A 13,992-nucleotide genomic window follows, 5' to 3' on the forward strand; every position below is an offset into this window, starting at 1 on the left:
AGTTACTTGGGAGCAGACTGCAAATATTCTTATGTGATGCACACAGTGTTCCAGCTTTGTATCCTAAAAAGTGTCAGGAATCTGAATGGTGGTTCATCCAAGGGCATAGTCTTTGTACGTACTATACTAAACTTACATAACCTTTCTGCAGTCTCACAATATACATGGCATAAGTCTGTAGCTTCATGTAGAATACTAATCAGTATCTGCCATCTACCTTTTAACTTTTGAACAACAGCAACTATATTCCGAAAACAATTATGAACAATCTCTTTACAGTCTGCCTACTGATATCAATGTGATTATGCAGTCACATACATTTAAAGTTCACTCAGCATAAAATCCCCTTATGGCAGATGTTAACCATGATCTGAAATTACAATGGCTTATGAATGATATCAACTACTTATCTCTAAAGTATTCACAGTAGAAGTCTCCTTATCTTAGTCTTCTTTATTCATGCACAATTGCCCAGAGTAAAGCCGTGCACACCACAGAACTTCCAGCTATCTTGCAGCCAAAGTTTTTCATCCAGTTGTATATCGTTGGTGAGCTGAGTGTACTGCAAATGTTTAATTTTTTTCCCCTCAGTCCTCCACAGGGTGTACTGATCTCACATTCATGAATAAAACTCTCAGTCCACTTGCAGCTGGTGTGTTGGAACATAAGAAATCTGATACTTTCTGTTAGTCTGTGATAGTCGACATACAATCATGCTGAATGGGGTGGTTAATTCAAGAAAGTGACAAGAGATTGATATACTTATTTATCGTAAATATTTTATCAATAATGTTCAAATGAGATGCATTATTTCAGGATATTGTATCCAAAGTAAGGACAGAATTTTATTATTAATTATTTATTTTAGTTGTTATTTTATTTTAGTTATTATTTTATTTATTTATTTTATTATTAATAATAATTTGTTTGTGGAAGTGCACTCTCTCTCTCTCTCTCTTTCATGTTGTTTATTCTGATTATCTATAGGTGTTTCATAACCAAGATTCAAGAGGGGGCAGCCTTGATCAGCTTAAGCTCAGTAGTTCCTTCATATTTTAATTTTAGAACAAATAGGAATTTTTGAAAAGATGGAGGAAAATATACAATTTCACTTACAAAAATTTGTAAATGTGTCATATAAAAATATTTACAGATTCTGGAATGAAATAGCTTTCTTCATGTATAATTTATTTGGAATGGAGATCTTCATTATTAATTGATAAATTTTCATTTTCTTTTCTTTCTTCCACAGTTACTCCCTCTTCCAACAAGTTGGCCTATCAGCCCTGATGAAGCAGAAGATATGGATATGCACTTAGCAACTCCCCTCAGGGGAACTATGGAGTGGGCACCACCTCGTCCACAAGTCATCTTCACTCCTCACCCACCGCCTGTGTAAGTCTTTCATGTTGTTGATATTATTTAATGTTGTTGCATGAGAGGCAGTTTGTTTGGCAACCTTATCAGATAATGTTAAGGGAGATGTTGGTATCAGTGCACACTTGATGTTTCAGATTGTTGTTATGTGATGAAACACTGGGGAAAAAAGAGTAATACGGCATTGAGCCAAATTGAAACTGGTGCACAGTTATGATATAATGTATGAATAAAACTGATGAATTGATGCAAAGGAATTGTGTGCTATTCATTACATGTAAAGCATTTGCTCCATCAGCGATCGGTGAAGTTGTCCGTACTGGATTCATTGCTCAAAAACTGACTGTAGACTGTCACTTATATTGATTTTGTGGGCAAGTGCTCACCACATGTTTGTCATATCACGCTAGAGAATATGCTCTAGGGAATATGTATACCATAGAAAGCACTTAAGGACAGAAAATTTCTAGATACCTTGAACCTACTACTCACACTGTCAGAGGAAGTACATCCACTATTCCTATCATTGTAATTAGTAGGATGTCCCGTGCCTAAAATTTTCATATTATGGTAAGAGGTCTTTGAAAAAATAAGTAACTCTTTTAATAGTTGTCACTCACCATATAGTGGAGATCCTGAGTCATAGGTACCTGCCTTCAGAATAGTTGGTGTTGAATGATTCACTGAGCTGCATTCTACATTGGCATGACAACCGACAAGCTGTCTGTCCGCATAGATGGCCAACGACAAACTGTGGCCAAGAAACAGCTGTACCATTCAGTTGCTGAGCGCACCACCCAACACGATGTTATTCATTGCAGTGAATGCTTCACAGCCTATGCCATCCAGATCCTTCGCACCAACATTAGCTTCTCTAAAGTGTGCAGATGGGAACTCTTCCTGCAATATTCCACCAACATACCCACAGTCTTTTTACTTCTCTCCTTTTCCGCTACCCCCTGCCCCCAATCTCCTTCTATCTTCCCAACTACACCTATCTACCCTACCCTCTTTCCACCTCATCACTGTGTACTCCAACAAGCAGCACTTTACCATCCCTCACTCCTACCCTGCTCTCCCTTCCCCTCCCCATCCCAGCCTCATCCTCATTGTTGCGCCTATCTGCGACACAGCATCTCTGCTATATGGTGAGAAGCAGCTATCCTTTTCATAATAATGTCCTATTTCATCCTGGATTATCTTGATAATATTTTTATTCAACTTGCAGGTGTTTTCTCCTGTCTCCTATGAAATAGTAATCACACACTAGTCCTAGTGGTATTTCTGCTTCACCATCCAATACTGAAAATTTATTTTGGGATCTTCTTCCAGTGCCTTTGAAGAATTCTCCTTAATGTAATTGATAATTTTGAAATGGCATCCTGTCCACATTGATTTTAAATTTAACATGATACCGGGAATTCATAGGTGGAATGCAATAATGGAAGAATAACTAAGCTACAAAAACACACACACACACACACACACACACACACACACACACACACACACACACACACAATTGTCAGTGTTTACTTTATTATCTGGACACTGCAGTCCAATAGAAATGAAGGGTTTTGTCTAGTTTAATGGGTGAGAAGAGAGTGGTGAATGCCAGAGGAATGGAGGGAGAGATGTAGCTGACAGCTGGGAGGAAGAACTGGCAAGAGAACACTGAAATATTTCACCCTTGAAATATTTCAGTGGTGAACTACCCTGGCCAGGCAGGGAAATTGGGTCATGGGAGTGGGTGTGGAGTGGGAGACAGGACAAGAAGAGAAGGGAGACACTGTAGAGGAAAGTGTGAGTGTATGATAATGGGGTGAATTGTGATGCATTGGGAATTGGGGGAGAGTGTGGCAGAAATTGTGGCCAGGACACTTGCATGATCAAAGGATGTGTTATAAAGATAACTCCCATCTACAAAATTCTGAGAGGCTGGTATTAGGAGGGATGCTACAGGAATGGTGAAGCCATTAAAGTCATGCATGTTGTGCTCAACAGTGTGTTCTGCCAGTGGATGGTCAACTTTGCCACTGGTCATAGTGACACTCATCCAGGTGAACAGCTGGGTTATGAAAGTTAAAACAGAGTTGGTGTAAATTGAAGAGCCAAACAAAATGGTACACCTGCCTAATATCATGTAGGGCCCCTGTGAACATGCAGAAGTACCACGACATGACATGTCATGGACTCGACTAATGTCTGAAGTAGTGCAGGAGGGAATTGACACCATGAATTCTGCAGGGCTGTCCATAAATCCATAAGAATATGAGGTGGCGGAAATCTCCTGTGGACAGCACATTGCAAGGCATCCCAGATATGCTTGATAATGTTCATATCTGGGGAGTCTGGTGGCCAGAAGAACTGTTTAAACTCAGAAGAGTGTTCCTGTAGCCACTCTGTAGCAATTCTGGACGTGTGGGGTGCCACATTGTCCTGCTGGAATTGGCCAAGTCCATCGAAATCCACAGTGGACATGAATGGATGCAGATGATCAGACAGGATGCACATGTACATGTATCTGTCAAGTGTCATATGTAGACGTAGGGTCCCATATCATTCCAATGGCAACGCCCCACACCATTAAAGAGCCTCCACCAGCTTGACAGTCCCCTGCTGACATGCAGGATCCACAGATTCATGAGGTTGTCTTCATACCCGTGCACGTCCATTCACTCACAGAATTTGAAACGACTCATCTGACCAGACAACATGTTTCCAGTCATCAACAGTCCAATGTCAGTGTTGATGGGCCCAGAAGAGGTGTAAAGCTTTCTGTCGTGCAGTTATCAAAGGTACACGAGTGGGCCTTCAGCTCCAAAAGCCCATATCGATGATGTTTCATTGAATGGTTTGTATGCTGACACTTGTTTATGGTCCATCATTGAAATCTGCAGCAGTTTGTGGAAGAGTTGCAGTTCTGTCATGTTGAATGAGTCTCTTCAGTCATCTTTGGTCCGTCTGCCCAGGGACTGGGTGTTAGTGTAGCCCTGGTCATTTCATCATCATCATCATCATCATCATCATCATCCATGAAAGTGGCTAGATTGGGCTGTGTAAAGCAATTGGACTGTGTAAAAATTGGGACTTTTGTATGTGTGCTGATGACTGTGCAGTTGAGCGCCCCACAAACCAATCATCATCATCTTTGGTCCTGTTCTTGTAGGATCTTTTTCCAGCCAAAGTGATGTCGGAGATTTGGTGTTTTACCAGATTCCTGATATTCATGGTATGCTTAGGAAGTGGTCGTATGGGAAAATCCCCAGTTCATCGCTACCTCGGAGGTGCTGTCCCCCATTGCTCATCCACTAACTGTAAAAACCACTTTCAAATTGACTTAAATCTTCATAACCTGCCATTGTTGCAGCAGTAAGTGATCCGACAACTGCACCAGACACTTGTTGTCTAATATAGGTGTTGCCGATCTCAGTGCAGTATTCTGCCTGTTTACATACCTCTGTATGTGAATACGCATGCCTATACCAGTTTCTTTGGCACTTTAGTGTGTGCTGTAATGATTTTCACATATGAACCTGCCTATGACATGGTAGTATAAGCCTGTGACAGAACTGGAATAGAATATGTTGGGTGTATAAGATTGCTCTTGTACCTGGGATTCCACAGCAACTATGACCCATGTTGCAAAAGGTTGGCCATAGGTGTGGTAAGTGGATGGGCCATATGTTTTGTAGATTGGATGGACAATAAAATACCACATGGAGAGAGATGGGAAGGATATTCCTCATTTCTGATGATGATGCTGATTCTGATGATATGTCCTGGCAGAGTGGTTAAGTTGTTCAGTCTGCACTGATACTGGGTAATAAGCGGTGCCCTTTCATAGCAGGTTTCTGGGAATGGATGTAGGATTAAGGGAATTAGTGGATATGACAAAAAAAAAATCTGTTTGCAGATCAGATTTGCAAGGTAATGCCCATCTGTGAAGGCCGCTTCCTACATAAGCAACAGAAGCGACCGATGGCATGTGACAGCTTCAGACGACGAAACACCGCTGCAGGTATGGTTATGGCAGTGTCCTATGTGGACAACATCAGTGGTGCTGCCTGTTCTCTGTTACAACTAGCGATGTTTGAATACAAGGATGTTTGAATCTTGTTGCTGCAGCACACGCGACATTGAGAGCGACAGCCATGTGTCTTCTCAGCAAAGCAGTGGAGCGGACGCGATGGCAGCTATAAAATACACATCATCTGATTTTAAGAAAACTTTTCAGTGAAAAAAATTTGATTCTTCCGCATCTTATAGCTTGGTACCTTTGCTCGATAAAGGTCTGAATTTATTTTCATTATTTGTCATAGTTACTGTGCTGCACGAAACTGAGTGCATGGCTGCACGAAATTTTGAAGAATTTGTAGAGATAAATCACATTGCGTAGACTTTCCATATACTTCATTTAAAAAGCAGTATATCTAAATTGTATTTAAAGTTGACCCTGGGATGAAACCTCTTTTCATTCTTGAGATGTTGGTAGTTATATCCACGGACGGGTCGTTCATGTTGCGTTCGAATCCTTTATGGTTGTAAAAATCATCGTACCTCATAAACGGTTCAAGATATCGAAACAACGTGTTTTGGGTTGGGGTTGGATTGTTTTTGGGGAGGAGAGCAGATAGCGAGGTCGTCGGTCTCATCGGATCAGGGAAGGACGAGGAATGAAGTCAGCCGTGCCCTTTCAAAGGAACCATCATGGCCCTTGCCTGGAGCGATTTAGGGAAATCACGGAAAACCTAAATCAGGATGGCCAGACACGGGGTTGAATCGTCGTCCTTCTGAATGCGAATCCAGTGTGCTAGTCACTGTGCCACCTTGCTCTGTGACATTTTTAGGAAACGACAGCATGCAGAAAGGACTATTTCATTGTATGATAAACACTTGATAGGTTTTTAATAACACATGGGCAGAGCGAAAACAAGACTCCCTATAAATTACCCCATGATAATTTACATAGCCAAAGAGAGAGAAACAGGTAAACAGGGTATCAAAGTGACCAGCGTTTTGCACAAAAATATTTAACTGCTTGAAAGTAATCAGGGTAATGAAGGAAAATTAATGAGTTGAGGAGAAATTGAAATATTTCACGAAAAGCTGAAGCCAAGCTATGTTAATTAAGTGTCAGAAAGTTTATCTATTCAAGGTGTAGTTATTTTGCATATAAAAAGATACATTGGGGCGGTATTTAAATGTCAAAAAGGCTTCCTTTGAATCAAGTACCAAAATTAGAATTTTTGAGAACAGAAGACGTTAGGCAGGCAAATGAGGAGTCCTTAAGATCATGCTTTCTGAATAAAACGTCAAATTAAAAATGAAAGAAATTGGTCAATTACTTTTGGAAATGATTTGTGGAAAATAAATAAATAGATCAGAGGATCGTTCTACATGCCTTTGAATGATGCTCGAAATCATAAACAGAAAATGAGATGCATCAAATGTTTCCCTAATATTTTTTATTTCAGACTTTTAGACAAATCATTTCACAAAACATTTGAGTTTCTTTTCAAAAATTTTGTATGCTTTACTTTTATAGACTTTTTAGAGTACCTAAAACACTTGGCCTTAATACTGACTGCTGACGAATTACGTTCACAACATCAAATATCTGTAAAATTTTGTGGTTGTTAATTGTAATTTATTAGGAAGTTAATGTATGGGATGTACTGGGATAGGTGTGTATACACTTAAAGATCAAGTACATTGGCAAGACCTGAAAAATACACTTAGCAATGCAGTGTAAACAGTAGACATAAAACTTAGTATACAGAAATGTCGATGAGCCAGTTAAAATATAGGTAGTAGCTGGGATTGAACCAAGTACCATTTCGTAGCTGCAATCACAGACTGGAAACGCTGCCATTATACCACAACTAGCTCATGGTTGTTGAGCTTATTCTTTATGTTTACGTAGTCAATCATTCTTCCACATTTATCAGCTGTTAAATGTTCTTGATCATGTGAAAAATATCATCTTTAATTTATTGATGTTGAATGTTCCTCTGCTCATTCATGTGTATTCAAAGAATGTGTCTGGTGATCTTCATAGTTGTTGATATAAATTATGAAATTCTCCAAGAAGATTCCTCCTTTAGTAAATTTAATGCGTAGCATTCCTTTTTGCTTTATTTTCATACATAAAGCTAATTTTTTAGCCTTACTCTCCAGCTACAGTATTCTACAGTTTAGGGATGATGTTTTATAGAAACAGCTGGTCGGCTCTAAGTAGCCATCTTGTAGCGTGAGATCGTCACTTGCATGCGGGACAACTGAGCTTTTCGCCCGATGCTGCTGCTTGCATATCCAGTCGTCACTCGCTGTTGGTCACTTGTGACGCATACATAGGACACGGCCTAAGAACTTCAGCGTACTGGCCAACAAATTCATCATCACTGCAGATGCATCATGCATAAGCAGACAGTATGGGAGAGACTTTCTGCTGTGAAAGCTGTGGCATCTAACAAAGTGGGGCAGTGCTGATGTTTGGTGGGCCTCAGATAGACGAAGGCTTTTATGGAGCCATCATAAAGTTGCCATTCATCCTTAGTTGTTGTCTAGCGTTATATGTATTTATTTTCTCACCCATGCATTGTCCATTTTTGCCCAATAATCTGAGGAAAACACCCATGTATAAGAAGGGTAGCGGAATTTTATAAAATAACATGCGCTCACAACCACGATGAGTTATCTTGAACAGATTGATGTTCTCAGTCCTAACAAGCATGGATTCCGCAGACAGGTCAAGCAAAACCATACTTGTGCTTTTCTTATATCATGTCTTGAGACCCATGCGTCAGGGCAATCAGTTAGATGCAGTATTTCTTGACTTTCGTAAAGCATTTGACTGAGGAGCAAAAGTATTAACAAAAGTATGAAAATATGGGGTATAAAATGAAATTTTAAATTGTATTGATGGTTTCATGGTGGGGAAGGTGCAGCCTCCCCAGGAAACTGTTTTATGACATTTGCTATTTCAGTTTATATTAATAAACTGGCAGACAGTATTAACAATAAACTGAGGCTCTTTATAAATGATGTGGTTATGTATAATTAAATACTCTCTGAAAGAAAGCTACACAGATATGTAGGCTGGTAGTGATAAGATTTTAAACTTGTGCAAAGGTTGCCAACTAACTTTAAATGTTTATAAATGTAAAAGGGTGCACATCACAAAATGCAAAAATGTTTTAGAATTGGAATGAATGATCACCTAGGCTCAGTTGTAGATAAAGAAGGTGGTAGACTTTGGTTTACTGGTCAGATACTAGCAAAATTAGCGAGTCTGTGAAACAGACTGCTTACAAAACTCATGTGACCCATTCGAGAGTGTATACAAAGAAGGGCAGCTTGAATGATCACACAGGTTTGTTTGATTCCCATCGTACAGAGATAATCAACTGGCACACGCTTCCAGATGGATACCAACTATTATTCAAAAACCTACTTACAAATTTTCAAGAAACAGCATTGAGTGAGTCATCTAGAAAGATGCTACAACCCTCATCACATCTCTTCCTATTAAAGTAGTAAATTATTAATACTTCTCATTATTTCTTAGTGGGCCTACCGTTATTGTTAGGCAAAAACAGGGTTCAAATCATTGGACACACTCTTCAGTGGATTTCTGAAACCTCCCTCTCACAGTGAAGTTGCACTCATAGGTATTCCATATATATATATATATATATATATATATATATTCAATCACAGCCCATTTGTACTTACTATATGTTGCTGTTAAGTAAATCATTTTTAAATTATTTATCAGATTCATTGTGTTCAAAGTGCAATGCTAGAGCAAAAGTGTATCAAAAATTTCAGTTTGCTTGGCATTTTGATCACTATGTAGAACTGTACTAAAAATAAAGACTCAACATTTATTATGCATCAGAAATGTAACTTTTAAATGCTTTATTAAAATAGTAAACCTAGAATACAATATTTTTTCTTATGAAACATACAACAACATTTTGGTGTACGTTTTTCTTCTTGTAGAAGCACCTCGTAATAGTCCATTCTCAGATGTTACCAATTAAAAAAAAGAGACTTTAGAATGTTATTCATAATAGCATCACATACATTCACACTCATTCCCATTGTGTTACTAAGAAGTTGGAAAAGAGAAAAATGGAAAGAAAAAAACCACAATTTTCAGGACAAAGTAAGGCCTGACATCCTACATATCACTGCCTTATGGTCTGGAAGACAAGATTGGTTTAATTACAGCAAGCACAGATGCATTTAGGCAGTTATTCTTCTCACACTTCATACACTATTGGAACAAGAAGAAACCTTAATGTGGTACAATGGGAAATGCCTCCTGCCAGGGATTTTGTAGAGTACAGGTGTAGATGTAGATAATCAAAATGAAATTGATTAACTATTGAAATCCTGCTGACTCTTGGCAGCAGTCTGTGTGAGACTCTTCCGTAAATAGTTGAGATAGGAGGGCAAAACTACAATGCCTGACAAAAAGAAGCAGCACCCAGAAAACTAACTTGGATGTCACTGTAACACCATCAGTGGGTATATAAATCATTCAAGTTGCAATTCTCTTTGACAGTTAGAATGGCCACCATAGTGCATTAGTTTTATTCATGTTTTAGATTGTTACTAGGCTTGCTAGGGTATATAAGGCCATGAAAGGCATCAGATGTTGAGTGATCAATGTGAAGGACACAAGAGATGCCACATACTTGTGTAAGACAGTATTATCAGCACCTGAAAGAGTTTTATAGGGATCTCATTGTGGGTTTCCATTTAGTTGGCTCACCAAATTGTGTTATATCCAGGTTTGTGGGGAATTTGGATGTGGCATTGGTGGAATTTTGGGTTGCATGGGAAGGTGAGAGTAGCATATTCCTCATCCAGCATACCTGCCCAACACAAGGATGGATTGCCATATTGTGCACTAAGCATATTGTAACACCTTCTACGTCTGCCATCCAACAACAAGTAATGGATTCCCTGCAACATTCTGTGTCACCCTGCACCATTGTTCAGAGACTAGCAGCATCCAGACTAGGGAATAACTGTCCCATATGTAAGCTGCTGTTAATTCCATTACATAGGTGGCTGGGTTCAGCATGGTTTTTGTGTGGTGTGATGGCCGGGAAGTGTGGACTGCTGATGAATGGCATTGCATTGTGTTTAGTGGTTTAGCACTATCCTGGCTGACTTCATCAGCGAGTACGGCAGCAACCTTCAGATGTTTTGAAGAGTGCACTGGTAATAATTCTTGCTTAATGGTGTGGGGAGCCATTGAGTATAACTTCAGGTCTTGGCCAGTTGTGATCAAGGGCACCATGTGTGAGTATGTTGTGGATATTCAGTGTCCTCATGAGTAACCTCTCATCCAACAGTATTGTGGTGTCATTTTTCAACAGGACAATACTCGCCTATGTGTCTGTGAACCGTCTACATGATATTGAAGCACTCCCATGGCCAGAAATATCCACAGATATATACCCAATGGAAGATATGTGGAACCAGCTTGGACATCATCTCTGTTACAGTAGGTGTGGGCCAACTTGCCTCATGAGAGGATACTGCAGCTTTCACACCATCCCCAATCAAATCAGTGCATGCATCCTGGCCAGAACAGGTGTAACATTATACTGATAGACGGGCTCATACTGCGAAGTTCTCTGTAAATTTTACATGATTTTGTAATCACTGAAATAACATCATATACCCTCTCAACCCATGAAGTTTCATTTCATTTCCTCCTCCTTTTATGAGTGCTCTGCCCTCCTCCTCCTCCTCCTCCCCCTCCCCCTGCCCCCCTTCAAGGCAGTATATTTTTGTTCCGGTCACAAAACTATCAGGTACTGTTCTATTTCTCTAGCCTCTATTTCCAGCTATTACTTCCCACTTCTTTTTACCATTCTCTCCTCTCAACCATTCTACTTCCTCCCTAGCACTGTCCATATCAGCATTATGGGCCTTAGTTATCCAACTTATTCAGCCATTTCTGTGTTTCATGCAGATTCTTCAATACCATACAGAAGTGTTACTTACTGCATACTTTTTCACAACAGCTATACACCAACTTACCTTTCAACAGAAGCTCAGATACATCAGGCTCTTGTTTGTTTACAAAGCTCAGACACATCAGGCTTATGTTTGTTTCTTTACAAAGATTATGGAAACCTGCCCTCAATAATAAAGATAAATATTTGTGTACTGTGTGCTACATGTTACAAAATACACATCAGTTATATGACACATTGTGTGTATGTTTATTAGGTAACAGGATGAATAGTATTATAGAATTTTATCATTCCGTGGATCCCAAATATTTTGGCCTTGAATTGTGCATAAACAAAGTGACTTTTATGGAATATTTTTAAATATCATTTGGAATGAACTGCATTTAAGGGAGCAGCCCTCCCATCAATCTAGGGTGTATGGACTGATAACATGTAAATATCAAAGCATATCACAGAAACTGGAACAGAGAATACCAATAATTGGATGGATTTAAAGATGACGACCTTGGCAGTGAAAAAGGTGACACAAATAGCGTTCTGGAACATGAGAATAATGTGGCAAACAGGGAAACAAAGGGAAGTGTTACAAGACATGGAATGATACAGATAAGAAATTGAAGGATTTAGTGAAACAAGAATAACTGGATTTGGAGAAAAAAATAGGAAGGGCATATCCTTCTTTATTTGGAAGAAAGGATAAAAGCCATAGTAAAGGAGTGGCGCCAATACTAGACTGGATACAAAGCAGTCTTTGACAGAGTGGCACCTATTTACAGGGAGAATCATAGTTGCTTGCTTTGCAATGAGGGTAAGACCAGTGACCATTGTACAGTGTTACACACCAACAGAAATGTGAGAGGATGAAGAGAAAGACAAGTTTTATAGCAAACTCCAAGAAACATTGCAAAAGTGTCAAAAAAGAGGTATCCTCCTGCTAATGGGTGACTTTAGTGCAAAAATTGGGAATGACAACCGTGGGGTAGAGCAGATTATCGGGCAACATGGATTGGGCACCCAAAATGATAATGGGGAATGTCCCATAGGCTTGTGCAGCACATTTAACCTGATAATTAGAGGTTCCATTTACCCCCATAAACGGTGCCACAAAGTGTCATGAGTTTCATCAGACAGCAGAACAGTGCAGCCAGATAGACCACTTTGTAGTTAGTAGGACCTGGCTAAGATCACACCTAGATGTGAGGAATAAAAGAGGAGCAGATGTCAGTATGGACCACCACCTTATGCTAGCAACAGTTCATCTCAAAATATCTTCACACAAAGAGACATTGTGGGCAGAAGAGGATTAAGTTTAATTTTGGAAAGTCCGAGAGGAGTTCTTGATCCAGCTGAGAAATTGTTTTTAAGTGCTTAGCAGAGGAATTGAAGAGGACGACATTGAGGGTCAGTGGGATGCATTGAAAATGACCTGTGCACAGACTGCTGAACAAATTCTTGGAACAAAGGACCCTGGAAGACAAGACTGTATCTGCGGATGTACTTGGGATGCAATACAGCAGAGGAGTATGGGAAAACTCTGGCTAAATTGTGCACTGACAAGATGAGCAAAAGAAGTAATCCAATGAAAACTCTGCATATTAAATAGGATGGTGAAGAGGAGTGTCAGAAAAGATAAGAGAACCTTCATCAATAATCTTGCAGCTAAGGCGGAGGTAGCAGCTAACAGACGCAATAACAAGACCCTATCCAACATTACAAGTAAACTTTCATATAAGAAATTTGGTGGTGATATGCCAATCAAGGACAAGCAAAGAAAACTACTCACAAATCAAAAAGACCAAGTGCGGAGGTGGAAACAACATTTTGAGAACATTGTGTACTGTGAAACTACAGATGACAGTCTAACTCAACTGAATGTGGACAGGGAAGGACTCCCACTTGAAATATCAATTGATATAGAACCACCATCTGAAGAAGAAATCACTAAAGCAGACAAACAAATAAAAAATGGAAAAGCTCCAGGCTTGGACAACATCAATCCAGAGTTACTCAAAGTAGATCCCTCTATAACAGCAGAAATTTTACATCCACTCCTGACAGCCATATGCAGGAATGAAAAAGTACCAAGTGTTTGGAACAGAGGCATACTCATCAAGCTCCCAAAGAAAGGAGACCTATTGGTTTGTGACCTGGAGAGGCATCACCCTGCTGTCAATCCCAAGCAAGATCCACTCACTAATAATCCTAAGTATGATAAAAACATATGTAGACGAGAAAATTCAGGGAAGGTCACCCTTGCATTGACCAGATAAACACCTTGAGTATAATAGCCGAATATTCATATGAATACCAGTCATCACTTTACATGCTGTTTGTAGACTTTGAAAAGGCCTTTGACAATATAATTAGAACAAAAATAGTAACTCACTGCAAACTTTTGGAATTCCCCAAGAAAATAATTGCTCCTGTCAAGTGCACGTATGAAAACTACACGTGCCAGCTTCAACATCAAGGTCTGCTTTCAGACCCAGTAGCAGTGAAAACAGAAGCTAAGCAAGGCTTCATGCTCTCGCCGATAGTATCTAAAATAGTACTGAATCTTGTAATGATGCAAGCAATGGATAGAGTGAGAGGAATAAAATGGAGCAGTGAA

The 13,992-nt window shown here is 39.5% G+C and overlaps 1 protein-coding gene across 4 annotated transcripts in view; it reads left to right on the top strand.

Moving 5' to 3' along the window:
- The window catches only part of LOC126457914 (run domain Beclin-1-interacting and cysteine-rich domain-containing protein), a 209,873-nt gene that overhangs the window by 163,564 nt on the left and 32,317 nt on the right, over window positions 1–13,992 (top strand). For all 4 annotated transcript variants that reach the window (XM_050094600.1, XM_050094602.1, XM_050094601.1 and 1 more), the window contains one exon: window positions 1,253–1,395. In XM_050094600.1, coding sequence (XP_049950557.1) covers window positions 1,253–1,395 — 143 coding nt within the window. The remainder of the gene's footprint in view (window positions 1–1,252; window positions 1,396–13,992) is intronic.

The sequence above is a fragment of the Schistocerca serialis genome, chromosome 2 (assembly GCF_023864345.2).
Source record: "Schistocerca serialis cubense isolate TAMUIC-IGC-003099 chromosome 2, iqSchSeri2.2, whole genome shotgun sequence".
NCBI lineage: Eukaryota > Metazoa > Arthropoda > Insecta > Orthoptera > Acrididae > Schistocerca > Schistocerca serialis.